At 45.8% G+C, this 24,274-nt stretch overlaps 1 protein-coding gene across 11 annotated transcripts in view; it reads right to left on the bottom strand.

Annotated features, from left to right (window-relative positions):
* PLXNA4 (plexin A4) overlaps positions 1 to 24,274 on the bottom strand; it is a 418,723-nt gene that overhangs the window by 141,164 nt on the left and 253,285 nt on the right. For all 11 annotated transcript variants that reach the window (XM_035566562.2, XM_035566564.2, XM_035566563.1 and 8 more), the window contains exon 5: positions 7,911 to 8,011. In XM_035566562.2, the coding sequence (XP_035422455.1) occupies positions 7,911 to 8,011 (101 nt within the window). The remainder of the gene's footprint in view (positions 1 to 7,910; positions 8,012 to 24,274) is intronic.

Raw genomic sequence — 24,274 nt, 5'->3', positions numbered from 1 at the left:
GAGGAGATTATGCTCACAGCAAAGCAAGGAAAATGTCCCCACCAAAGGCAAGATGAGATTATCACCTTCAACTTTATGCAACTGGCTTCCATTTCTAGGACCATGGTGTGGTAAAATCTCATTTCTGCTTGCATGAATGAGTGCAGAGGGGTGTGGGAACAATAGGGAAAATTAGGACGTGTGCCAGTGGGAAGAGAGAGAGGAAATTTGGTGGCAGGTCTCTGAAAGTGAGAGTGTGCAACAGGAGATGATGGAGAGCATATTTAGGCAGGAGTGTTTGTGCACAGACTCATGGAGAATGTAAGTCCAGATATGGAGATACTTTAAAGGTTTTCTGTGCTTTTCTTCAGCAAGGAGAACTTCCCGACGCCTGCCCCCCTCCACCCCGTTCCCTTCTGAGACCTGTCACAGGTCAAGGCTGATGAAATGTCACAGAAGAAGTGGTGGAAGGCAGACATGGCCCACCCTCGGGACAACTCATTTGGCGTGCCATTTTCCCTCATTGGTAGATCACAGGCTGCAGAGGCACCAGGGAGCATCTGACAGCAAGAAAAAGCAATTCCCTACGAACAGCCTGAGACTGAGTTTCTCAAGCCAGACACACACCACATCACTCACTGAGTCCACTCCGGAGCATGGCACAACCTAGTGGGAAGCCCTAGCCCTGCTTTATTGCAAATTAGGACCCTGGAGGAATTTAAAATTCATGGGAGGACTGGTTCAGGTTGCAAACCTGGACCCACGTCTCTTGACCACATTCAGAATACACAAGGAGATGACACTGAGCTGGGATTTGGCTCTGTTTTGCTGCCCACACACAGGGGTCTAATGTCACTTGAGATGTCCTCAGGACTCAAGTTGGTCCTCATTTTATCCACCAGAGGAAGTGGATGTATCTCCAGTAGGGTCTGTGTCATGTTTGCCAGCCCTAGATGAATATTTCAGGCACCCTGGGTTATTCCAGTTGCAGCAGGCAGCACGGATGGGTAACTGAATCAAGTTGCCTGTGTAAATAAAAACACCTATATTTTAAAGTCTGCTTGTGTGTTCTCCATACATCTGTATTTAGACACCTAGCTTAAGTCCTTATGTTGCTTATCCCTTATCCCTTTCTCATTGCTTGTCCTGGCACGTGAGACGTCCCTCCTAGCCCATGACAGACCGTGTGGCCGTGTTTCATATCAGAGGAGAAGAAACCTGAGAGATCTCTCTGTGCAAAGGCTGAATTTTCTGCAGTGCTGAACCTGAGCACTAATATTTCCGCGGTGGAGACAAATCCCAAGTAGGGCACCTAACTCACAGGGCAGAAAGCTTCTGCTGGAACCTGGTGCACAAACTAATTATCTTCCCACCCCTCCCTACTGCCCTCTAGCAAAATAAGCTAATCAAGGAGGAAGGTTGTTATCAAAACACATTTACCACACGCCTGCATCTTGCAGTCTGCACCGCCCAGTGTTGGCCCTGAGTTGCCTCAGGCACGCACGGCCACTGAGATAATCAACCTGTGAAGGGCACGGCTCTGCTTTGTAGACCAGAGCATCCAAAGTGCTCCCAAAAGGGACAGGATGGCACCTAGGGGATGGAAGGACACCTGCCCTGCTGGATACAGGGACTGCAGGCACAGAGATGGGTTAGGTCTCCGGGTCTGGTGATTTGCACAAAGGTATAGGGATGGTTCGGAGTGGTTTGTTCATCATCCTTCTGTGGTGAAATGGGATTCCCAGGAGCTGCTGTTCCCCTGGGGGATTTATCACCATCAGTAGGCTTGCTCCCCACCCCAAGGATTTCGTCTTGCTCTCTGGACTAAGAGCCCCGATCTCATTTCAAAGGGCCATTGCAGAGCTGTCACATTCGGGGCTATTTCCTCTGCACTAAAGGAGAGGCAATGCCCAGGTGTGAAAAGATGGGTACTTTTAGCTATAGCACAGCAGACAGATTAAAGATTACCCGGGCTCAATGCAGAAAGCTTAATGGGTCGCTGTCCCTCCCCGGAGCCCCCCTGCCGTGCGCTCCTCTCAGCACAGAGGCTGAAACGCCATCTCCGGTTTCGATAACTACCTGGGAAGGAGTGGGAATCACTTCGTGCCAAGGCCAATTGGGGGAAGATGACTCCACTTTCCCCTGCTACCAGGTGGAGAGGCTCACAGGCCGTGGGCGCTGCTGTCCGAGCGCCAGCTGTGAACAGGGAAGAGCCAAACAAAGCCCTGTTTGGAGATCAGGCACCCTGAGAGCTGGGTCCCTCCTGCCTTTGCCACCTCTGATGGACACTTTGACTCCTTGCACCTCTGCTAACACTGCTGATGGACTGATTGGAGACTGAAACCAAATGAAATATTTCACATTTCCTGCAGTTATTTCTCCCAATCATGTACTAACAGGAGGTGCTGGGCACTCTCCCATTCCAATAAGAAATGTCCCCCAGGTATCTCAGACACACAGGGATAGTGCACATAGTGACTGCAACAGCTCTGAGCGTCCCTCGGATGGGGAGGATCAGCCCAGCTGGCTACAAGTTGCCAAGGCAATGCAGGATTTGAGTTGAAATCCATTTGTTCTTCACGTGACTGACCAAATTTTCAGGAAGACTGGGACAATTGTCGCATACCTTTGGCTCCCATGTCCCTGAAGACACTGAGGGCTGGCCTAGGACAGGATGATGCTGAGATGAGAAAGGACACGGAAAACTTTTGTTATAAAGCAAAGGTCTCAGACATAATTGCCAGGATTTACTCATCGTGCTAGGCAGATGTAAAACACAAATTTGGTACCTTTCCGAAAGGGCTCTAGCTTGTACCTTGGCACAAAACAGCAGGAAGAGCACGGCTGAGGCCCTGGTTTCTTACAGGGGAAGCTGAGGGTCTATAGGGTCACTAGCTCCTGCGGGAATCAGAAAAATCATACTTTCCTCACTATTTATTAGATCTCATGTTGGCACTGGGTGTGATATTCCACCCTTCTGCCCTGCTGGGGCTTATCCATACTGCCCTTCCCAGCTTCCTCATGCAGCATTTGAGACATCCTCCCTCCCCTGCAGAAGTGGAGGGAAGGAAAAAGAGAGGAGGTGAAGGGGAAAAAGAAAATAAAACAACCTCAGCCTGAAAGACAGGCACAGTCTTTCAGACGGCAGAAAGTCAAGCAAGAAAAAGACCCTTCAAAAAAGGTCTTATTGCAACATCTGTAGGCAGCTTGGGTTACCCGAGACTCTCTAGTGATTCAGAAGACTTTGACCAAGAAAGTTAAAGCCAGGGACGATCAATGAGCCTCTGCAAGCAGCGTCGCATCGGGTTACCTGCTGAGACAAGACAGTGGGAGCTGCACTTTGTAACACTTTTTTTTTTTCTTTTTTTTCCCCCCCTAGTCTGGCAACAAGTCTGAGGAGGGATTACAAACCCTCCACGCTGACCTCTCATTCCCTAGAAAACAACTTGTTTAAGTGCCATTTTCTTCCATACTAATTGTAATTGTAATTTCTGGGTACAGAGGCATCCTGCAGCTATGACGTAGGACAACAGGGGACGTGGAGGGAAAGTGGCCAGATACCAGGGTACATGTCTGTTGCCAGATGACAGCATAAAGCCTTTCTAAACGGGGTTCTTCTTTTTTGGGGGAATCCAAAAAACCCTCATCTGGCTTCTCTGGTGTCTCATAAACACCATTCCCTTTGCTGCAGTTATCCAGTTAAATTGTGGTCAGCTCAGCCTAACGGGTTTTGGTCATCCCTCAGCCAACCCAGAGCTCACCAAAGGAATCCAGGAAGGTGGCTGGCACAGCCCATGTATCAGGGCCCTCTGGGATCCCTTCTCTCTTGGGGTGAGGATGGCTACAGGAGATTGCTGCATCCTATTCCCATAGTTTAGGAGTACGGGGTCTCCTGGAAAATGCCCTGCAGCTGGGGGGCAAAACCGATGGAGCCAGCTCAGGTCCCTCAGTGAAGTTCTTGGGTTCTCTTTATTCTGAATTTCTAATCATTTTACTAAAACCTGGAATAAAATTCCAAAATAAGAATGGCTGAGGTCTAAACAAATCATTCTCTAAATACTAAACTGTATCAGCCCCTTCTAAAATGACTTTTGAGACCATTTCTTATTAAAAAATAATTGTTCCCCTTCAAGTTGACAAAAAATATGTTGTGAAATATCACAAACCCTCCCTGAAACTGGGACCATTTTCCTCTCAGTTTGCAGCTAATGATCTGCTGGCCAAGGAGTCCCCATAACAGCAGGGGCAGATCCCAGAACAGAAGGAGGCTGGTGCCTAGAGGCTACGTCCTCCCTTAAGGACAGCTTGTGCTTGCTTCTCGACTAATCATCCCAAAATGAGAGGAAGGCTACAGGAGGATGAAATGAGGCAGCATGACCGAAACCTAGGAGGGGCAGTTAACGTGACAGAGCCTGGGACCTCCAGTTCATTCCTCCTTTATAAAATGTCACTTCTCCCTACGGGGATGCTGCTGCTCTTCTGTCCCAAATATCCATTTTTTGGGCAGCTGGGGTGTTAAAGACAACCTAGAGAAATCAGGGCTGAAAAGTTGCGTGGTCACCACATGCATGTGGACTGGAGCTTGCACATCTTCTCTGGAGCAAGTGATGGGTCAGGCAGGGATAATGAGGCCTCCAGGAGGAGATTTGTCCCACCTTAGGGGCAAAGAGCTTCCCTACTCTCTGTCCTTCTGCATGCAATAGGGGAAAGAGTCAAAGGTGAGTAGAGGTTTAAATATGGATGGAGACAGAAGAAACTCGCAGCAGGGCAGATATTGGATGGCATCTTCGGGCACGGCTGCACCCAGCATGACATGAGGAAGCTGTGATTTATTCCAGGCTTAGAGAAGACCCTGCTCTGCTCTTGTGCCTCTCCACAGCCCCCCGTTCGGGCTGGTGACATTGCTGTGACCTTGCAAGCAGGCACCACGTGCTTCCGTGCCAGCTATTCGCTTTTCAGCCTTGTTCCCCCACCGCTCCCCCCAGCTCCCACCCCGGCCCCTTGCCCTCCCCTGGAGATCCGTGCGGCAAGCGAGCACCGCGATTTCAATTTGCACCAACTAAATGATTCATTGCTGCCTAAAGAAGCCCGAACTGAGCCCAGGAGGGGAGCTGAGCTATGGCAGGGAAGGGGAGGGAGGGACAAGATGGGGACTGAAGATATGGCAACGAATTGCTCCAGTGACCTGCTCTATATTGGCTCTCCTCGTCTCGGGGCAGAAGGCAATCAATGTCCCCCCCCACCCCCCTTTCTCCTGCAGCCGTCTGTGGGTCTGTCTGTCTCTTTCTCTCTCAGCGGATTCGAGTTTCTCGGTGTAAGGTTAGGACAGAGGAGCCGTGGAAATCGATTCCCGAGCCCTGGCACGCCACCCTGCGCGCAGACAGCCCCGCTCCGCCGTGAGATGCTGGATGAGGAGCTGTCCCCAGGCGTCCCCAGGCCTCCCATGTGCTTGGAAATGAGGGTCTGGGGAGCAGCCCCTGAAGTGTGAGCCCCGAAGTAAGCATGGCCCATATGAGAAAGAGAAAAAGACAGAAGCTGCACCCACCCTACAGCTTTCAGTCATTTCCCAGCGCTCCAGTGGTGGTTTGTACTGGAAGAGAAGGGTGTGTGAAAGGGATGGCTTTGCCTACAGGAGGTCTGCTTCCCAGCCCTGCTCTACCCCAGGTCCTGGACAGCCCAACTGCCTCCTCCAGCCCTGCCAAAAAGCAGCTCCCACGTCAGTGTGGCTGGATTCAGCCATGGCCTGAAATTCTTCCTGGGAGGGAGAAGAAAAAGGTTCAGCACTCCCAGGGGGAAATATTTGCAGCAGATTTCCCCTGAAATCCTTGTACAGTTGCTGACAATGCATCACGTTTGAGGAAATGTATGGGGCTTTGACGTGCAAAAAAGAGATAATATTGGCTCTAGTATTATGGCATTGTTATCCTAAATGTCCTGCACAGCCAAACACTGCTGAGTTGCATCCTCCTCTGCTTCCAGGGCTAGAAGGATGAAGAAACTGAGGCTGAGATAGGAACACATAAGGCTGCACCACAAACCCGTGCCATACTCTGTTTTACAGATCAGGAAACAAAGGTTAAGGGACCAGAGGGAGGAGGACGTGGGGACCCTGCTGTCAAATTTCGGCTTGAAGGACCAAATTTGCATGTGGGTTTCTTGTTCTAAGGGAGTCAGGCTGCCACCCTCACTTGTCACCAGCCACATTTCTGTCACTCTTTCACGCTGAGCTGCTGGGCAATCTGCAGTTGTCTCTGCCCCTTTCCTCTCCTTTGGGGGATTTACTGCTGGGTGTATTGATTGCTTGTTGCCAGTGACCCTGGCCAGCAGGAGATGAAATATCTAGCATTATTCCAGTGCAGTCAATACCCAAATTCATGCTTGCATACACGCTGTGCTGCCCCATTATTGATAACAAAACACGCAGTGCTCAACAGGATGGATGCAAGCTAAGATGAGACAGAAACATGTTACAGAGCAGTATTTCAAATAAAAACATCCTCAGACCAGCAGGGCTACGGGTGAAAGTTGCATGAGTTCATACTTATAAAACCACAAGTCAGGACTGATTTGCCAAGGATCCCTTGAATTATTCCAAAGCCAGAGTCAAGTTTTGGTCCGGGACACCTAGGTATGATCTGAAATTAAGCAGACTGACATGGCTTTGGTTGAGGGTTATACAGGCTAGAGAGCTTCTGCAGAAGGTTGGGATACGGTACGTGTTTGTTCCCTCCTGTCTCAGAAAGGAGAGGTAGCATAGAGGAGGATCTCTCCAACTGGATCACTGTCTCCACAGGTAGAGTTTGCAATGCAACAGGAAGGGCTCAGAGGTGAACTCAGGAGGAAAAGACACAACTGCAATAGCAGGGTCCAGCAGAATAACCACCCGTCACTGCCAAGGGCACCGAGACTTGGAGTGACAGCACCCTGCAGAGCCATGCTCAGCTGGAGACGTGTGGTGAGACAGATCCAACGCCCTTTCCAGCCACTGTCTCTGCTGAGAGGTTCTTGGCAAACGAGGCCACCCTGCCACTCATGGCCAGGAGCTCAGCCAAGCTGACACCTCCCTCTCCACGACTCTGGCAGAGGGCTCCCTGCAGCAGGAGACCACTGGCAGGGAAGTCTGCAGAGAGGGGACTTCGAGATCAACAGCATCATTAAAAAAGCCTGCAGAAAACAAAGCCAACGAGCAAATCTCCCAGTCCTGGGGACACTTGGATCCAGTGCTCCTTGCAAGGCACTGCATAGGGCAGTGCTGTAGAGCAGGGAAATGGTGAAACCAGGTCCCTTCTTGGCCTGTTACACAGAAGCCCAGGGATGTGGATACAGACAACTGCTCAAAATCATGGCTGGATAAGTCAAACGAGCAGTGCCAGCCCAGCTGAGATGACCCACAGAAGACAAATGCTCAGTTTCAGGGTCAGCATTGTCCCACAGTGAGGTTGCAGGCTAGAACATCCCCCTGAAATCTAACTTGGATCAGATCCTTGGGTGCTTACAGGGACCTGATTCCCCTCCAAGATCAACAGAGATCGTGACAAATGTGAGAGAGGAGAGGTTCAAGCCTGCAGTGGAAACTTGCAGGTGCTGAGACAAGTCTCTGAGTCCGGCTGTTAGCTAGGGCCAAACTTCCATAATCATTGGAAATGAGAAGGTCTTTGGCACCCAGAGGGAGCTGCTGGAGGGTTTGTTTCAAAGCACATCAGGGTGGACAGGTATTCCTCCTGCAGCCAGCAGAATATGGATCTGGTGGTTGAGGAGACCAGTCTCTTCTATCACCCTCCTCTTTCATTTTCAGCCAAAAAATGCCTCTTGGTTAAACAAATCACCCCCAGCAAGTCCCAGAAACCTTGCTGGGGCTGCCTGCACGACTCTTAGGCTCACCTAAGAGCCATTTTTGGGCTCTGCCAGGTGTTATCAGAGCAGGTACTTACGTGTTGTGAAGCACACACCATCCACAGTGAGGGTCTCCCGAGCCCAGGCACTCGCTGCAGGTCTCGTACTGGCTGCACGACTCCACGGGCACCCGGGTGAGCTGCAGGAGGAAAGGGGACAAAAACCTGTCAGGCTTTTTGTGGGGATCTACAGTGACCTGAATGGCTTGGAAGAGATACCAACCCTCCCTGTCCTCTTATCCTGGTGTCAGGGAATGAGCTTGCTGTCACCCTGACTTTGCAGAGTCAGGCGCGGACCTGAAACACCCACCCACTGCCAAAATAATGCATTCTGCCTTGTTCTTTATTTTTTTTTTCTTTCTTTCTTCTTAATTAAAGCATTTCAGTTGGAGATTTCAAAGACAGAAGAGACTGCTTACCCTGACCTCCTCTCTAACGGACCAGAGGTTTTTGATTCCTATTAGGTTTCCTAAGCCCCTTACTTCTTTTGAAGCCAAACATACCATTTGGGCCAAGTGACCTGAGAGTCTCTTTTCCATTGAATAAGCTTCAGAGAGCTCCCATAATACACAGTCAATTGCCAGTGCCTCCATCCTGGCTCGTGTCAGCGGAGAGAGTTTATTCCTTCAGATGATATAGTGTGGTATTATCCTGATGAAACACCACTGAGAACTGCCAACTATAAACTGCAGAATGGTTACTCGTGACAGATGACAAGGGAATACACCTGGAACCGAGTGACAATTTTTTACTCGGTGCAACATTCAAGAGAATTTGAACTGTAAAGTGAAGATTAAAATTCATTCTGATTGTATCTGCAAACAAAACAAGAACAGGCTCTCTCTATATATACGAGGGGGGTAAGGGAAAGGAAGAAAAAGGAACCACAAGCAAAATTCCATCTATTTATGAAGACCTTGTCTGTTTGTATCAGAAATTGGCTTCCTAACCACTACACAGACACCCCACATGGTAGTAGATAGTCTATGTGCAAATGCTGAAAATCTGTATTTTTACTTCTAGCAGGTGGCAATAACTTTAGCAAACTTCAGACAGAAATACGATGGGGTTTATTTACCACCGCAACACTGCCTATGTCAAGTCACCCAAAGAAATCTACTGCGGATGCTGAAAGCTTTTAAGGACAAACGGAGAATGTCAAGTAAAACCTACCAAAACACCTTTCTCAAATTGAATCTACAGCCACGAGCATAAGAACATAATCAAAACAGACCACAGCAATGAAAATGGGAAAATCAGAACAGGTATCGAGTCATTCCAACTCCTCCAAGTATCAAGAAGTTCCAAAGGCAAGATGACTTGGCCGTGAGTGCAATTGTTCCACCTTCCTTTAGGTCAAGACTTTATGTCAAGAAGGAACCAACACTTCATCAAATATAAACTTCTGTGTGCGCCAGGATTTCACCCAATTAGACTTCTATTGAACCCCAAAGTCTGTCCTGTATTACAGTCCAGCTTTCAAAAAGACATACGGCTTTGACAAGAATATAACAAGGGCTGGAGATCTTATTATTTTTATGTAGGTCTTTTTCCAGTTGCTATTTCCACCCGGTAAAAATGTCTTGCAAATTATTTTTCCTTGATCACATCTAGCTTGAACACTGTGAACATCAGAGTCCTTGAAGAAGAGGCAGATAATTCCATTTTGAAAGACTGTAAATCTGCCTTTCCTTAATCCAGATGTAATCAATTGTGTAATCTCCACCTTTTAATTAGAAAATTGTGAACACAGTTGGTAATGGCTATGGAGTTCTTATCCATACACCCCCACTTTAACATATGGTACTGCTGGATTTATCCGTATTAGCTGTAAATAATATTTCTCAACCTGAGCTTCTGAGCTAGTTTACATCTGCCTGATAAAAGTGAGCTTTGTTTAAAAAGTTCAGAACAGGCACTGTTCTAGAATCTAATGATGTCAGGTTTCAATATTCTGAGTCAAAACCCACTTGTGACTATGACATGTGAACAATAAAGAAGTCTTGGAGGACTGAAATTTGCAATTTCTTTGCAAATTGCTACAAAAAGAATAGTTAAAATCTGTCTCTGTAGGTTTTATTATTGTTATTATTTAATTAGCCATCAAAGGATATCTAAGCTCCTCTTGGAGGCAGGAGGAACCTACTGGGAACCCAGATCTCCATCTTTGCAGCCATTCTTTCTTTTCAGTGTATTCAGTGTATTCTTTTTCAATAGGATATAGTTAGCAGGTTGTGCAGGAGCACACCTTGGCTCTGTTTATGTACCAGAGAGCACAGCTATGCAATGTGAGCTTACACCCAGCAATATCCCAAATCTCATCAACCTAGTGTAGTAGGTGTCCTGTGTCACCCTTCACATTTCTGTGTGTTATCCCTGCTATATGAGACCTTTTATAAGTTCACCTCAAGTAGCTTTATTGTGAGATTAATTAAAATTGTACCACACTGATAAATGTCTTGGGTTGGAAGTGTCAGACCTTCTAATTAATAAAGGAAGAAACTACAAAAAAAAAAAAAAAGGAGCTGCAACTGAAAGGAAAGCCACCTAGGGGTCGACAGCTGAAAGGAAAAAGAACATCAAGCAAATAAAGCACATCAGAGGTCTTATTTTCCTTTGGAACATAAGCTGTAATTAATTCAGCTCAGCTTTCCAAGTTGAAAGTTTTGAGAACTGACCATGCCCCCCGAGAGCAGTCAGCTTTTTATGCTGCCCCTAAAATATCAGAAAAAGAAAAGTCTGTATTACCTCCCCATTGCAGTTCTTTGCCATTATTCATAACGATGAAGGGACCAGACAGCACTGAAGGATGAAATCTCCATTGTAAACCAGACAGTGATTACTCCCTCCACCCGTTTTCCACCCTTGGAAAGTCCAACAAACTTTTTAAGGTGATTTCTTACCATCAGGGGGGCTCCCTACCTCCAATCTTTCATCAGGGTAGAAATTTGGCTCAACATTATGCAGCAAATATAACCAGCTCTCAACAGAAAGAGGATTAACGAAAGCAAAACGTCCTTCATTTTGGGGGCAGGATGAGCCAGGTTAGAGCCATTTGCATTCCTGCAGTGGTCACAGCTTAACTGATATTTTGGCCTCACTTTGCTAGAGCAAAATACAGATGTAAAAAGAGGCTGCTGTTGTTTTAAGGGCTTACAGCTCATGGAGATGAGGCACATTATCCACGAGAGCCACAGCTGAAAGTGAGGTCTCATGCAGCTGAAGTAGGTGTTACCTAAATGTGTTGCAGATGTGGGTCTAAGGCATCTGAGCAAGCTCATGCAGGAAGTGTGGGTATTAGCTGATTATCGATTACTAAGTTATTAAGTACAAACTATTTAGACTTTGGGTTCTTTGAAGCATTGAAGAAATTAAGATAAAGCTCCTGACGATCCCTGTTCACACAGCTGGTGGACATCTAGGAGCTGCTACACTTCCAAGGCTTTGTCCATGGCACGCTGGGGAGCATCTAGACTGTCCCATACTCGCAGCTATCTGCAGTGAGATGCGATCCCAGAGGCAGGGTCAGACAAGTGGTAAATGAAGCTGATGTCCTTCTCAAGGGCAGCAGGAAAGCAGCGAGCATGTCCAGCTGCCTTAGCTGCAGCAGGGTCTGAAGGGATATTTCACTTCGTCAACACATACATTCACAAGTCCCCAAAGAAATCATGCGTGCGTTTCTGGCTCCCAAGGACATCTCACAAAATCTGGCAAACCTGCAAACTGCCGTACAGCATACAGCTCACCTGCTACATATGACCTGAGGGCTTCTCACACAACACCAGGGCCATCCTCACCTCTGATCCGGCTCAAATTCCAAACCGCAGCTTCTGCAGCTCCCAGATCTTACTTTCACCCTCTATTCCCGGTATGAATGAGCTTCAGAAAGTCATTTAAAACAACGTGATTGAGGTTTTGGATCTGATAGACAGTAACAGTAAATCCTGTTAGAAATTTGGCTCCTGCTTCTGCCATTATATATTCACAAAAGCTCCTGCTATGTGCTCAGTCATAATTTTCTGGCTCCCATTTTTGACTTTTTTTTTATTTCAATATACATTACTTTTTTTTTTCCCCCCCTTAAACTGCCAACATTCTGGTCAAAACGTGAATCATTGCTCAATCTCTGCTGTTATAATTGGATGTTAATACAGCAGCGGGAGTTATTCAGTCTGATGGACTAAGTTAATTTAAATGTACAAAAAGGCATCTTAAGTAGCCAATTTCCTTCCCAACAGTCAAAAGATACATTTCCAAAACACTGAGCAGTGACTGTCAAGCTATGTGGGTTTGGTGAATGCTGTTATCTTTCAAGACTCAGCCCTGAAAAACTGCTGCAAGATTAAGAGAGGAGCTTATTTTATTTCAAAGCCTTGAACAGATTATTCATGATAACACAGTTTATTAAATAGAGCAAGACAAAAAAACACCTAAGAGACCACTGGTGGGTCCAGATTCTGCATCCTTAACAGATTTATTGAGGATATTTGGTCACCTGCGGGGCGTGCCAAGATGCCAATTTTAATTTGGCCTGAATTACGGACAAAGGGACCTTGAGTTCCTCTGGTTTGTTCCAACTCCCGTGCCTCCACCACCTGATCTGCAAACTCAGCAAAAAGCAGGAACGGAGAAAAGAAAAGCCCAGGGAGCTGAAGCATGGCTTAGACTGGTAAGAAATAGGATATTGTGCATGTGGATGTCTGTACAAGTGGTGGGAGAGGAGATGCTCCTGCGGGGATAGAGGCGAGGATCTGAGTTTGATTCCAGCCTGCCACTCCAGTGTGATGAGTAAATAACTTGCCAGTCCCGCTGGGACAGGCAATGTCATTTCTCATCAGACACCCCCAAGCTCTTCGTCTTCATTGCAACACTTCCCAGTAAATCCATGCTTACACACTTGGAAAACTGGAGGCTTTAATTAAGGAGAGTTAATTGGAAGCAGCAGTAGCTGTCAAGGACAAATGACACAATAATTAAACTGGGGGTCAATGTCCCCCTGCGTGGCAGGGTAAATTACCTGTCCAAATATGCTTGGTCACAAAGGGCTTCCTACCTACATCTGTGTTTGTGCTGCTCCTCCTCCTCTCCCTTTTCTCCCTTGAGTTCAAGAGAACGTCTTTGGTTACTGTGATCCCAGAGAAAAACCCCAACCACACCCACAGGTCACTCACACACACAGGGATAAAGCAGAAACAAGAGGAAACACAGAAAGATTTGGGGAAAATTGGTGATCCAATAGCCCCAGAGGTCTCTGGGGGTAAGACTGAGAGAGCTCTGTTCCCATGAGATGCTCCCACGATGAGCTTGCTATTGGTGCTCCTACAGAAGTACAATTTTCTTTGCAACCCTTGCAGTGAATTTTTCTTCCCCACGCCTCCCTTGGCAGGTCCCTTAAGGCAGGCTCAGAAAAGGGAACTTGGGGATCTTGCATGTGGAGTGTGCTGGACTTTGGGAAAGCTCTGGCATGGGAGGTAAGCAAAGCAAGCTACAAGTTCAGGCTCTGCCAAAGGAGATCCACTTTACAGGATAGGATTTCTCTGCTCTGTTTTAAATGTCTACCCAGGGATGAGATAAATCACGCCCTGGATTGCCTATGTCTATCCACTGAATGTAAGAGGCTAGACAGCCAGGTCAGATGGAGACGTTTACAACGTACATGGTGAACACTGGGTGAGGTGAATCCCCCATCAATGCCATACTTAAATTTCTGCTGTTTCTTTAATCATCTTAACTCTGTGAACATGTTGAGGTCTCCCCTCTTCCCAGTTACAGCACCAGAATAACCAGTCATAGTGCAAAATACATTTTCTTTAATTATTAGAAGAGGGGTAGAGGAAACCCACTGTGTTGCATAGCTAGAAAAATGTTCCAGGAACTCAGAAGACCCCGTGTGATGACACAGGCCATGTCTGAACAAGTGACATTCACATTCTGCTCTGTAAATACAGCCTTCATGCTTTGCTGGGTCCAAGCTTATTCCTGCTTTCTGTTCTGGCTTTATTTACAAAGAATCCCAGAATCATTAGGGTTGGAAAATACCTTCAAGATCATCTGGTCCAACTGTCCCCCTACCACCAATGTCACCCACTAAACCATGTCCCTAACCACCATGTCCAACCTCTCCTTGAACACCCCCAGGGATGGTGATGCCACCACGCCCCTGGGCAACCCGTCCAAATGCCTGACTGCTCTTTCTGAGAAGAAATGTCTCCTAATTTCCAACCTGAACCTCCCCTGGCACAACTTGAGGCCAGACACTGATAACACAGATTACCTGGATCCTTTTCCCAAAGGCTTGTTTGCCTCTTAGGTTCCCCCTTCACAAATGCTCAGCCCACACCCTGTACTGACCCTTCTGCGAGGCAGTCCCCCATGCCTTGATGACGCTTCTCCCAAAAGCATCAGAGCTTGAGGAGAAGCTAGCGACACACCGATCTGGAACAATATGGCCAGAAACCTGGAAATTCGACGAGTCCATGTTTCAGTATTGTATCTCATACAGCATTCCTCTATCTTCACTCTTGTTCTTCCTTACCAATAATACTAAATATTTCCCCAGCTGGGATAGCAACCACTCACTCCACCAGCATGCTGAAATGCTCTCCCCACAAGGCAGGAAATTTTATAGGACTCCTTGCCCCTTGAAAGAATAACAGCTCGGAGGTGTGGAAGGCATGTCAGGGGATTTCACCCAAGCCTGATGAAACCAGCACCTTCCTGCCCACCCTGCAAGCCAGGTCCAGGTAACTTCAGATCCCCCCTGTCTTGTTTCCTTTATCCCACAGTCAAGTGTTTCTGTCTGTAAACTGTAAAATAAATGAGGTTTGGCTAAAAGTCTGTTCAAAAACCTTCAAAATAGAGCCTCATGTCGTAATTAATACAGAGCCAGCTTGGGCTTAATGAGAGCCAGTGCCTGTGTGGTTACTGAAACAAGCCCGCTAAGCAAGGGCTAGGTTGTTACCCAGGCTCTATAAAGACTATATATAGATATAATTGGGACCCATAATGGGATTTATGTCACTGCAATGGACTTTCACAAAGTCCACCATCATTTGAAAGCTCCTGGTAGAGGTGTGAGCAGTTAAAACACACGGGGAAAAGGTTATAGTTATTTCTAATGGTTCTGACTACTTTCCAGGTCACGTTCTTCCAACATCTTTCCAGATGTTGCCATCCTCTCCCTCAGTGGGACGTGGTACATGAAGGATTGATGGCGTTGCTCTAGTTCCCTTGTACGGGATGCACTTTAATTCCCTTGTGTTGGACAAATTGGATTTGATGATCCCTGTGGGTCCCTTCCTGCTGGGGATATCCTAAGATTCTAGGGTTAGACTACCCCCTGCAAGCACTGTCAAGCTACAGAGAGTGTGGCAGAGAGACACTTTGAAAAATTGCTCTTTCTTCAGTTGTGGTAAGACAAAATCTCCCATAATAGCACATAAAAACAGCTGTACTGGTTGGCATCGATAATCCACATATCCCAGTTCCTTGTCTTCAGCCATGGCCATGTGGAACTAAGGAAAAAATCAGAATAGGGTGAGTATATTCGATATGTCCCCAGCAATTGCACAGCTTTAGGCTATTTTCATTTAGGGGAACTTCTGAACCTCATGTGTCTCTATCCCATAACCCAAAGAGATCTTTCTTTAATTTTCCAGTTTACCTTGAAATCACATTCACTTTTCTATCCACAGCTTGCTCTGAAAGGTCCAGAACCCACTGCTTGAAGGAGTTCCATCCTTTCGCTCTCTATAGGTACCTTAAAGGAGGCTGTAGCGAGGTGGGGGTTGGTCTGTTCTCCCACATGCCTGGTGACAGGACGAGGGGGAATGGGCTAAAGTTGCGCCAGCGGAGGTTTAGGTTGGATATTAGGAAAAACTTCTTTACTGAAAGGGTTGTTAGGCATTGGAATGGGCTGCCCAGGGAAGTGGTTGAGTCACCATCCCTGGAGGTCTTTAAAAGATGTTTAGATGTTGAGCTTAGTGATATGGTTTAGTGGAGGACTTGTTAGTGTTAGGTCAGAGGTCGGACTAGGTGATCTTGGAGGTCTCTTCCAAACTAGACGATTCTGTGATTCTGTGATTCTGTGATTTGTTTGTTCAGGACCTGATTTTTAGCAGTTTAAATTCATGCCCTGCAATACTTCTATTTGAAGAGGCAGTGAAAAGTCACTTCCTATCCATCCCTTTCTGCCATTCATAATTTCACCAAATTCTACCATTCACCCCTACTCCTAACTTCCCAGGCTGAAGAGTTCCTGCTCCTTCCACTTCCCACATGGAAACCATTCCATACCTGTGATCACCTCTATTGAGTTTCTCTTTTAACCATTTATTTACTCTTTCAACCCAAATTTTAAACATAAAGGAGGGCTACCTAGTGGTCTTGGTCACCTCCTTACAGCTTTCTCCATCTCTCTCCCTTAACCACACCATCAATAGTGATTAAGCTACTGCCTTTAGCAGGATGACACCTCTCAGCTTGAGGCACTCGACCAAAGGCAAAGGAAAACAGAACATCTTAAACCTTGATTAAGACTGCTTTGTCACTCGGTGAACCTCGGGTAACTCCTAAAGGTGCGTGCACCTATAGATTTTAGATGTGTGAGCACAGAGCAGTGTTGAGGCTCATGCCACTCCTCAGAGGAGGCACTTCTGGCCACGAAAGGGGGCACTTACTTTATTTCCAGACACCCTCACACATACCCACCCCCTTCAACCACTCTCCTACCATCGCTGCCCCCTGTCCATTTTTAAGCAATGCTCCACACCGTGCCATCAAATCTCAGCTGACACAGCTCAGTCTGCCACAGGCAGCACCAACAGAGGTGATAACACCAGCTGAAGAGCTATGAGGCCACACCAGTTAATCTGCAAACCAAAAGCTTAAAATCTGAGCCACGATAACCCATGCTTGCAGTTCACCCTGAGCTGCAGTAAGCACACGCTAGCCTAGCTTGAGGGACAGATTTGGGACTTCCCAGAGTTAGTACAATACCTCTGCCTCCATGGAGCACTGAGCACCAATAGCTTTAATGAGTGTTGCAGTCAAGAGTTAGCCAAGATCCAGGGAGAAAATGTGAAACAGGCTGTTCCCGAGTCCTTAAACGCATGTCTCAGTTTATTAAGTGAGAGAAAACCAAGCAGAGCTCACTGCTCAGCCGACGCCTGCGAGAGCTCGGTGTACTTTTAGGGTTTGGGCGGCAATTAGCACTGCCAAAAAGGCAACCGCCTGGCGGAGACGGGGCCAACTATTTGGGGCCACATCTACTTGCCTTCATATGGCTCTGCTGTTTGTTTCAGTGCGGAATAAGTAAAAAGAAGTTTCTATAAAAGCCTAGCTCCTTCTCTGCAGCATTTTAGCTCAAGGAGGGCTTGAGATGCAAAATTCCTACTGAGTGCAATGAGAGTTGCCCCATCCCAGCCCCATATTTCACTGGGTTAACTGCATAACCTAGTGCTGCAAGCACCACACATGTTTTCCCAGCTTTCTCAGGCATTCATCCTGCCATAAAATGAAGGTTCAAGGACATTTGATTCAGGGATCGTATAAATGCATAGCACTTAAGGTCAGAAGGGACCATTAGATCATCGGTTCTCACCTCCCATACATCACAGGCCAGTAAATTTCACCCACCTACCCTTGTACTGAACCAAATAATATGGTTTTAGCTGAGACATGTTGTCTAGAAAGACCTCCCATTATGACGTGAAGATACCAAGAAATGGAGAATCTTCCATTTCACGGGCAGTTTGTTCCAGTGGTTAATCACTCACACCATAAACAGATTGTGCATGCCTTGCTTTTCACTTGAATTCAGCAGGCTTTGGCTTCCAACCACTGAGTCTTACTCTGTTTCTCTTCTCTAGCTTTAAGAGCCCTTTTAGCCTGCTGTTTTCAGGAGAAGGCACTTAGATACGTTAATTTAGTCATTCCTCAATCTTCCTTCTGATAAATTAAGATTGAGCTTTTTTTTTTCAGTCCCTCTATGGAAAGCATCTTCCTGCTTCCTACAAATCATTTCTGTGGGTCTTTGGTACTCACTTTGCTATCTCTCAGGGCTCTTTTACAAAAGGAGACGCCAGAGCTGACCACTCCTCCAAGGATGCAGGATGGTACCAATCTGATTCTGCTATGGGCTAGGCTGGGAAAAACTCTGCAAATTTGCAGGGAATTGACCCACTCATTCATCTCAGTCATTGCTTTCTAGGACACATCTCCCACTTTCCAGCCTGACCTCCTTTCCTTCTTACAAGACAGAGAAGTTTGCGTTTGTTTTGTTGGAGGGAGCCAAAGTCACTGAACTGCTCTGTCCTCACCATCGTTAATGCCGAGCTAATTGTTGCACCAATGAATATTTTATACATGGGATTTAACACCAACGTCGTTCTCATTCATGAACATTTTCAAGAGCTTTGGGCCCAATACTGATCCCAGGAGAATACTACTAGGAAAACCCTCAGGGTCTTTGAGAGCTGCTAAGTATTACACCATTTTAATGGTTTAAGACAGGGCATCCACACAATACAATTTCATTATTTCCTTAAAGAATGAATCACCTAACTCCTCAAAGAATGAAAAAATCTCTTACTTTTCCTAAAAATACACTACCCAGTGGCCATCTGGCACAATTCAGGAGTAAACATGAGAAGCTTCAAACTTATCCAGAGACTTTAATGCTTAATACTATCGCTTCTAACCACCATGAGTCACTAAAGCCAGGATCTCACCGATGCACCTACATCATGAATATCATCCCCAGGACATTTGATGTAGGGCACTACAGGTCTCAGGTATTTTGTGGTGCCTATATATTGTTGCTGTACACATGCCTAAAGTCCCTCAGAGAAGACCCCAGAGTAGATAGGATCATTCAGGGCACTCAAACTAAAGGGGCTGTTAGGAGATGTAGTTCCTGAGGCTGAGATGACCCCAAAATTGTGGCTGCCCTGTGACTACAGGCAGCACAGTCACAGCAGCATTAATACAACTGGCTCTGCTAGCATCCCAAGGCATGCCTGGTTCATCCTTTCTCCTGCCTCCTGGTGATGAATCTCAGTTCAGGCCTTTGCACGAACCCCTGAGTTTCGGCAGCAGCATGCGAGGTGCTTCATTTGTCCAACCAGTTTCTCTTTTCTTGACAGTCCTGTAATTTTTTCATGATTTTTCTCCACCCAATGCAGAAGCTGAGAATCCCACTGCGCCTTCCTTTGTGTGGAACGACATGCATGGGACCCACATTTTTGGGGGTAAAACAGCTGGCATGAGGATCTGCAGAGAAACAGAACTTTTGCCCCTGTAAATGATCAACTAAAATCTGATTTAAGGCCTTCAATACCCCCTGGTACCGCTTTGGTACTGTAGGAAGCAGCGAGATCTCATTGCAGCTCCCAGCTGCCAGGCTCTGAACTCGCAAAAGCCGCTGTCCAGGGGGGGCAAGGACGGGGTCTGCGGGGTGATGGAGTTGGATGACTGCGAGGTGAAGGCTGCCAGCTGGCCCAGGCATAAACCAGGGAGCCCCAAGGGACCCGCAAAGCCTCTGCCAGCTCCATCCAGGTGGTTTCCGAGCTGGCATCTTGAAAAGGAGCGGAATTAACACACTGAAGCATCTTAAAGGAGCCTTCTGCACTCAAGATCAAAGCCCTGTGGGCTCCAGGTCTCCTGTTACACCTGCCCCTCTTGCAGACATCCCTTACAAAAGCACACAATCTGATTTGAACCAGGGAACTTGCTCGGGTGCATTTCACCGTGCACGCCACTCCACGGAAAGGAAAAAAGAAAATAAATCTCAAAACAACCCTTTTGTCCCCGTCCATAAAGAAGAAGGGAGGCCCAGACCGGCACACAATGCAAGGGGAAAGAAACAAGAGCAAGGAGCAGGGTCAGCCCCGCGGGTTGCTCCTCTGAAACACAAGCCGTGCCGTGCAGCTGGGACAGCGAAGCTCCCGCTGCTCTCAGGGTAGCTCCAGCACCTCCATCCAGGCAGCCTCTGAAGCCGCATTTTATTTATTTTTACTCTGGGATGCAGCTGAGACCTGGATCCAACTGCCCCAAGGTCCAACGCAGACCTTTATGGGCGTGAGAAGTGACACTACTTTTATTAAATCAACCTACCTACTCTTTTTAAATATCTCTAAATACCCTAAATATTTTACAAAAGAGTTAACCACCTGATGCATAAGGATGCACAACATCCCAGCTGACAGCATGTGCAAGCACTGGCAGATTTATATTGTACAGAAAGGGGCTGTGGGGGAAAAAGAAATATATATTATTTTTGTTTCCCAGATTCCATTTCACACCATAAAAAATGTAAAACTCTAACTACAGCTTTTCTCAGCCTTTTGCCCAGCTGTGATAGCTGTCCATCCATCTGTTACCTGCCTGCCCATGGCAGCAGCAATGTACGTCCTGGAGGAGCAGCATCACCTCTGCTTCTTTCAAAAAACAGCCATCCCTGCCCCACAACAGCAGGCATTGAGAAAAACCTTCACCTGCACGATCAGGAGAGTGGTTTTCTCAGCATTTATGGAGAGCAGGAAATTAGGGACGTGTAATAAAACCAGAGGACGGCTGAGGATCAGCTTCAAATCTCACCAAAATAATAGGTGAGGAGGAGATTTTCCTTCCAGTTCCCTGGGATTTTGCCGGAGGAGAGCTTTATGTCTCCTCCTCTAACTTTGTCAGTAATAGCCACCTTTTTTGGCTCGGGTTTTAGAACATTCAAGAGCTCATGCCCTTGTTACTTACCTTGTCCACAGGACACAAAGATTTTATAGGTACCTGTCCTGAGAGGGGTGAAGGAAAAGCAATGTTTTGTACTCTTTTTATTCCTTACCACAGCCATTGCTGCTGAATCAGAATCTCCAAAATCTCTCCCTGTTTGGAGACCTCATTTATACCTCTGGAGGCAGAAACAGTTTGTGAAGGAGGGCAGCCCAGCCAGGCAGGAGCACAGCTCAGGTCCTTCCCTGCCCAGGGACCCACATCAATCTCCAGTATCCACTACACCTAGCCAGAGTGCCTCTGGAAGGGACAGAAACGTCATCCAGGACCATTTTCCTCCATCATTTATTAAGGAAGCCTTGTGTGACTGTACGGGAGGTGTGATGAATCAGGAGCATGATTTTTTTTCCACTTGCATAACGAAGGTTAGAGCCTATCTGCATCTCACAAGGATGCTGTGAAGCTCTGGGACTGGGGGGATTGCCTGGCGCTAATGGTGATGTTTAGAAAGGCGTGTGCTGAATCCCTGGGAACATTTAGCTCAGCCAGTTTGTTTTCCTAAAAGATAGGCAGCACTGCTGAGCTGGGGCTCAGAACAGACATCTCCCCGAGGGATTCTGTGACCTGAGTTATGCAGATGACATTAGGCAGTCACGCTGGTCTCTTTTGGCTTTCAATTCTATGAATTTATAAGTAGTTGCCAAATAGTTTCAACGATAATTGTCAGCCTGTGCTGAAAAGAGCTTAGCTAGGCACACAGACCTGATGTGAAATGTAAACTTTTTTTATTTATTTATTATTATTATTATTATTGCTATTGCAGATGGGTTTCATCTCGCTCAGCTTTAAAATACATTTTCTCCATCAGGATTTAGATTTCGGAAGATAAGTTGCCTGACCCAACGACCAGGCCTATAATGGGACTGCTACTGTAATTGCCGTATCTGCCAGACAAGGAAGAATTGCCACTTCCAGATTAGCCCCACAGACAGCAGAGATGAAGTTTATAATCACTGTAAATGTGGTTTGTTTTCTGCTGATGCATGAATGTTCCAGCAATTAGTTTGCTGTGTCAGGGTCCCCTTTCCCACATAAGTTATTTTTTCTTGAGCTTTTATATTCGAGCTTTTGCAAACTCTTGACAACACAGGTTTTTAGAATAATTCACAGCAAAATGGCCATTCCGACACCATCGAGTGATTGTGCACAAGTCTGGATTTTCTGCTGTTTTGTGGTGCATTGCAGATCTAGAGCATTTGTGATACTGGCAACGCTGGGAAAGATGAAGATTAATTAATTAGTGGTGCAAGTGGGATTTACCAAGCTGAAATTAACTAATTGAATTCCTATCAGTGATATTTATAAACCAAGGGGAGTGCAAAAAGGAATACAGCAACACAGTGTTGAAGAGAGGATGGATCTTGCAGAATTTCATTGCTGGTCACCTGCCACCGATTAAGTTTGTACAACCAAAACTGAGTCACATCTGGCACTGCCCACGTGGTGTGTGTTAATGAAAAGAGCAGCACAGGAGGGGGTCTCACCTGTTCTTCCAGCTACTACACTGAAAGATCTGAAGGATAATAAAAGCCAAAGAATTCATGATCCCCTGGACATTTTTAACGTTGCTTCCTTTCCTTTCTTTTTATTTTTTTTTCCTCTTGCATTTCTTTGTGTTATTGCAAATTTTGCAATGCCAATTTTAGTAATTCCTCATCTAACAAGAATCATAAACACTCTCATATATGCAATTAGGGAAAGGTTTTCTGTATTTAAATTTGCTGTAGTACCAGTGAGACTATCACTGATGATTCTCACTATTTGACTTCTGATAAATTCCTAAATTTGAAATCAGAGTATCCCATTAAAATTCACCAAACTGTTTTATTTAGAATAAAAATTAAATTGACTCAACATCCTCCCCCTAAACCACGTCTGTTTTCTGCACAAATCTTAACCTTGTCATAAAAGAATCTGAAGAATTAATTTTCCTATGAATAGCAGTAGGTATAATTTACCAGTCAGATCTCAATAAAATTCCATTTTGTCAGAGAATTAAGTCATACTTCAGCATTACCTTCTCTGTTTCCTTGAGTTTGTTTGTGATTCTTTTTAGTATTTGTACAATTTGTCAAGCAGAATTTGATGCATGGCTCTTCTTGAAAAGGATAGCGTGGAGACCAATTAGTCAACCTAGAAACCGGCAAACTCCTAATACGACTGCTTGACTGCCACAAAATGGCAGATAATGGAGATCTATCTAGCTTTTAAAAAATATTAACCTTTTTGTTGACATCTCCATTTATCAGAAGGTTTATGCATTGAATGATGAGCTAGACACAGCAAAAAGCAGAGCTAAAGGCCACCAGCTACCCCACCACCATACAGTTAGGCAGCAAATGCCCAGGGGTGATTTTTAGGAATAAAGGCTAACTAAGAAACCACTTTGGCAAAATAACCGAGATTAAAGCATGACTTAGATGTTTAATTTGTATAAAATAATTAATTAGGAATTGACAGTCTTGATAAAACCTAATATATATATCCCTTTCTGTCTCCTATTTCTGTTGTTGAGTGAGCCAGATGTTTCAGAAAAGGCACAATCACCCTGCAAAAGTCAGGTACATAATTGTGTTAGGTATCTCCATATTCTTTAATTCCCAGACACCTGTTTATAATCTGAAGAACTGCAGTTAAAACCTTTGTTAAGTTAAAATTTATTCCAGACTTCTAGGTTAGTATGTTTTTGGTTTGTTTTGTTTTAATTTAAAGTCAGGATAAAACTTTAGGTTCTGAAATTATTATTTTTTTCTGCCTTTTCTTACATATGTTAATGGACGCTATGTTTAGAACAAAAGCTTGAGGGGTAAAATAAATGACCACCTTATTCATTACCCTGGGGAACCCATCTCCTGCCCAGAGCCTGCAGAGTCCCTGCCAGTGCCCACTGCAAGGACTGAGATGCAGAACTGGTCGTGGTTGGGGCTGGCTGGGGAAGGACCAACAGGAGAAGCTTGTATCAGTAGAGGCTGGTTCACTGAATTCAGTTCATAGAGAGCTGACACTTCACAAGGAGCCGTTATTAGGCTCTGTGCACCAAAGAGGGAGTCAAAAACTTCAAGTAATTTGCAGGTTGTACTCCTGAACTTAGAAATGTTGAGCTGGTGTTGAAGGGAAAAAATTAAAAATAAATATAAATATAAATATAAATATTTTTTTCCAAAGAAACCTTTCTCCAGAAAGGAACTAAAGGATCAGATGTTACGCTCAAAATACCCGTGGTGGTGGTTTTACCAGGAGAGGTGCAGGGGTAGGATGTTAGCAGGATCTCAGACCCAAAGCATTAAAGGATAAAGGGTCTGAGACAGAAGAGCCTTACACAACAGATCGTCACTTGGATAAACATATATTTTTCACAACCATTAATAAACAGAAGATTAGGAGAAGCGTTAGAGATCTATGTGCAGCAACAGCTATTCTGCATCTCTTTGGGAAAGCATTGCCTCTGTTACAGAAGCCAAGATAGCTTCACCTTCTCAGTGTCAAAAATGGGAATGAGCACGATTAATTCTCTCCCTTCGTGAATTCATAAGGCAAGCAGATGAAAAGATGAGATTGAGAGATGTTCTTCAAACTATCCAGCAAAGGGAGGCAAATTAAAACAACATCTACTGGTA

The sequence above is a fragment of the Cygnus atratus genome, chromosome 1 (genome assembly GCF_013377495.2).
Source record: "Cygnus atratus isolate AKBS03 ecotype Queensland, Australia chromosome 1, CAtr_DNAZoo_HiC_assembly, whole genome shotgun sequence".
NCBI lineage: Eukaryota > Metazoa > Chordata > Aves > Anseriformes > Anatidae > Cygnus > Cygnus atratus.
Note: the sequence above shows the minus strand (reverse complement) of the source record. Positions and strands in the feature narration are given on the sequence as shown.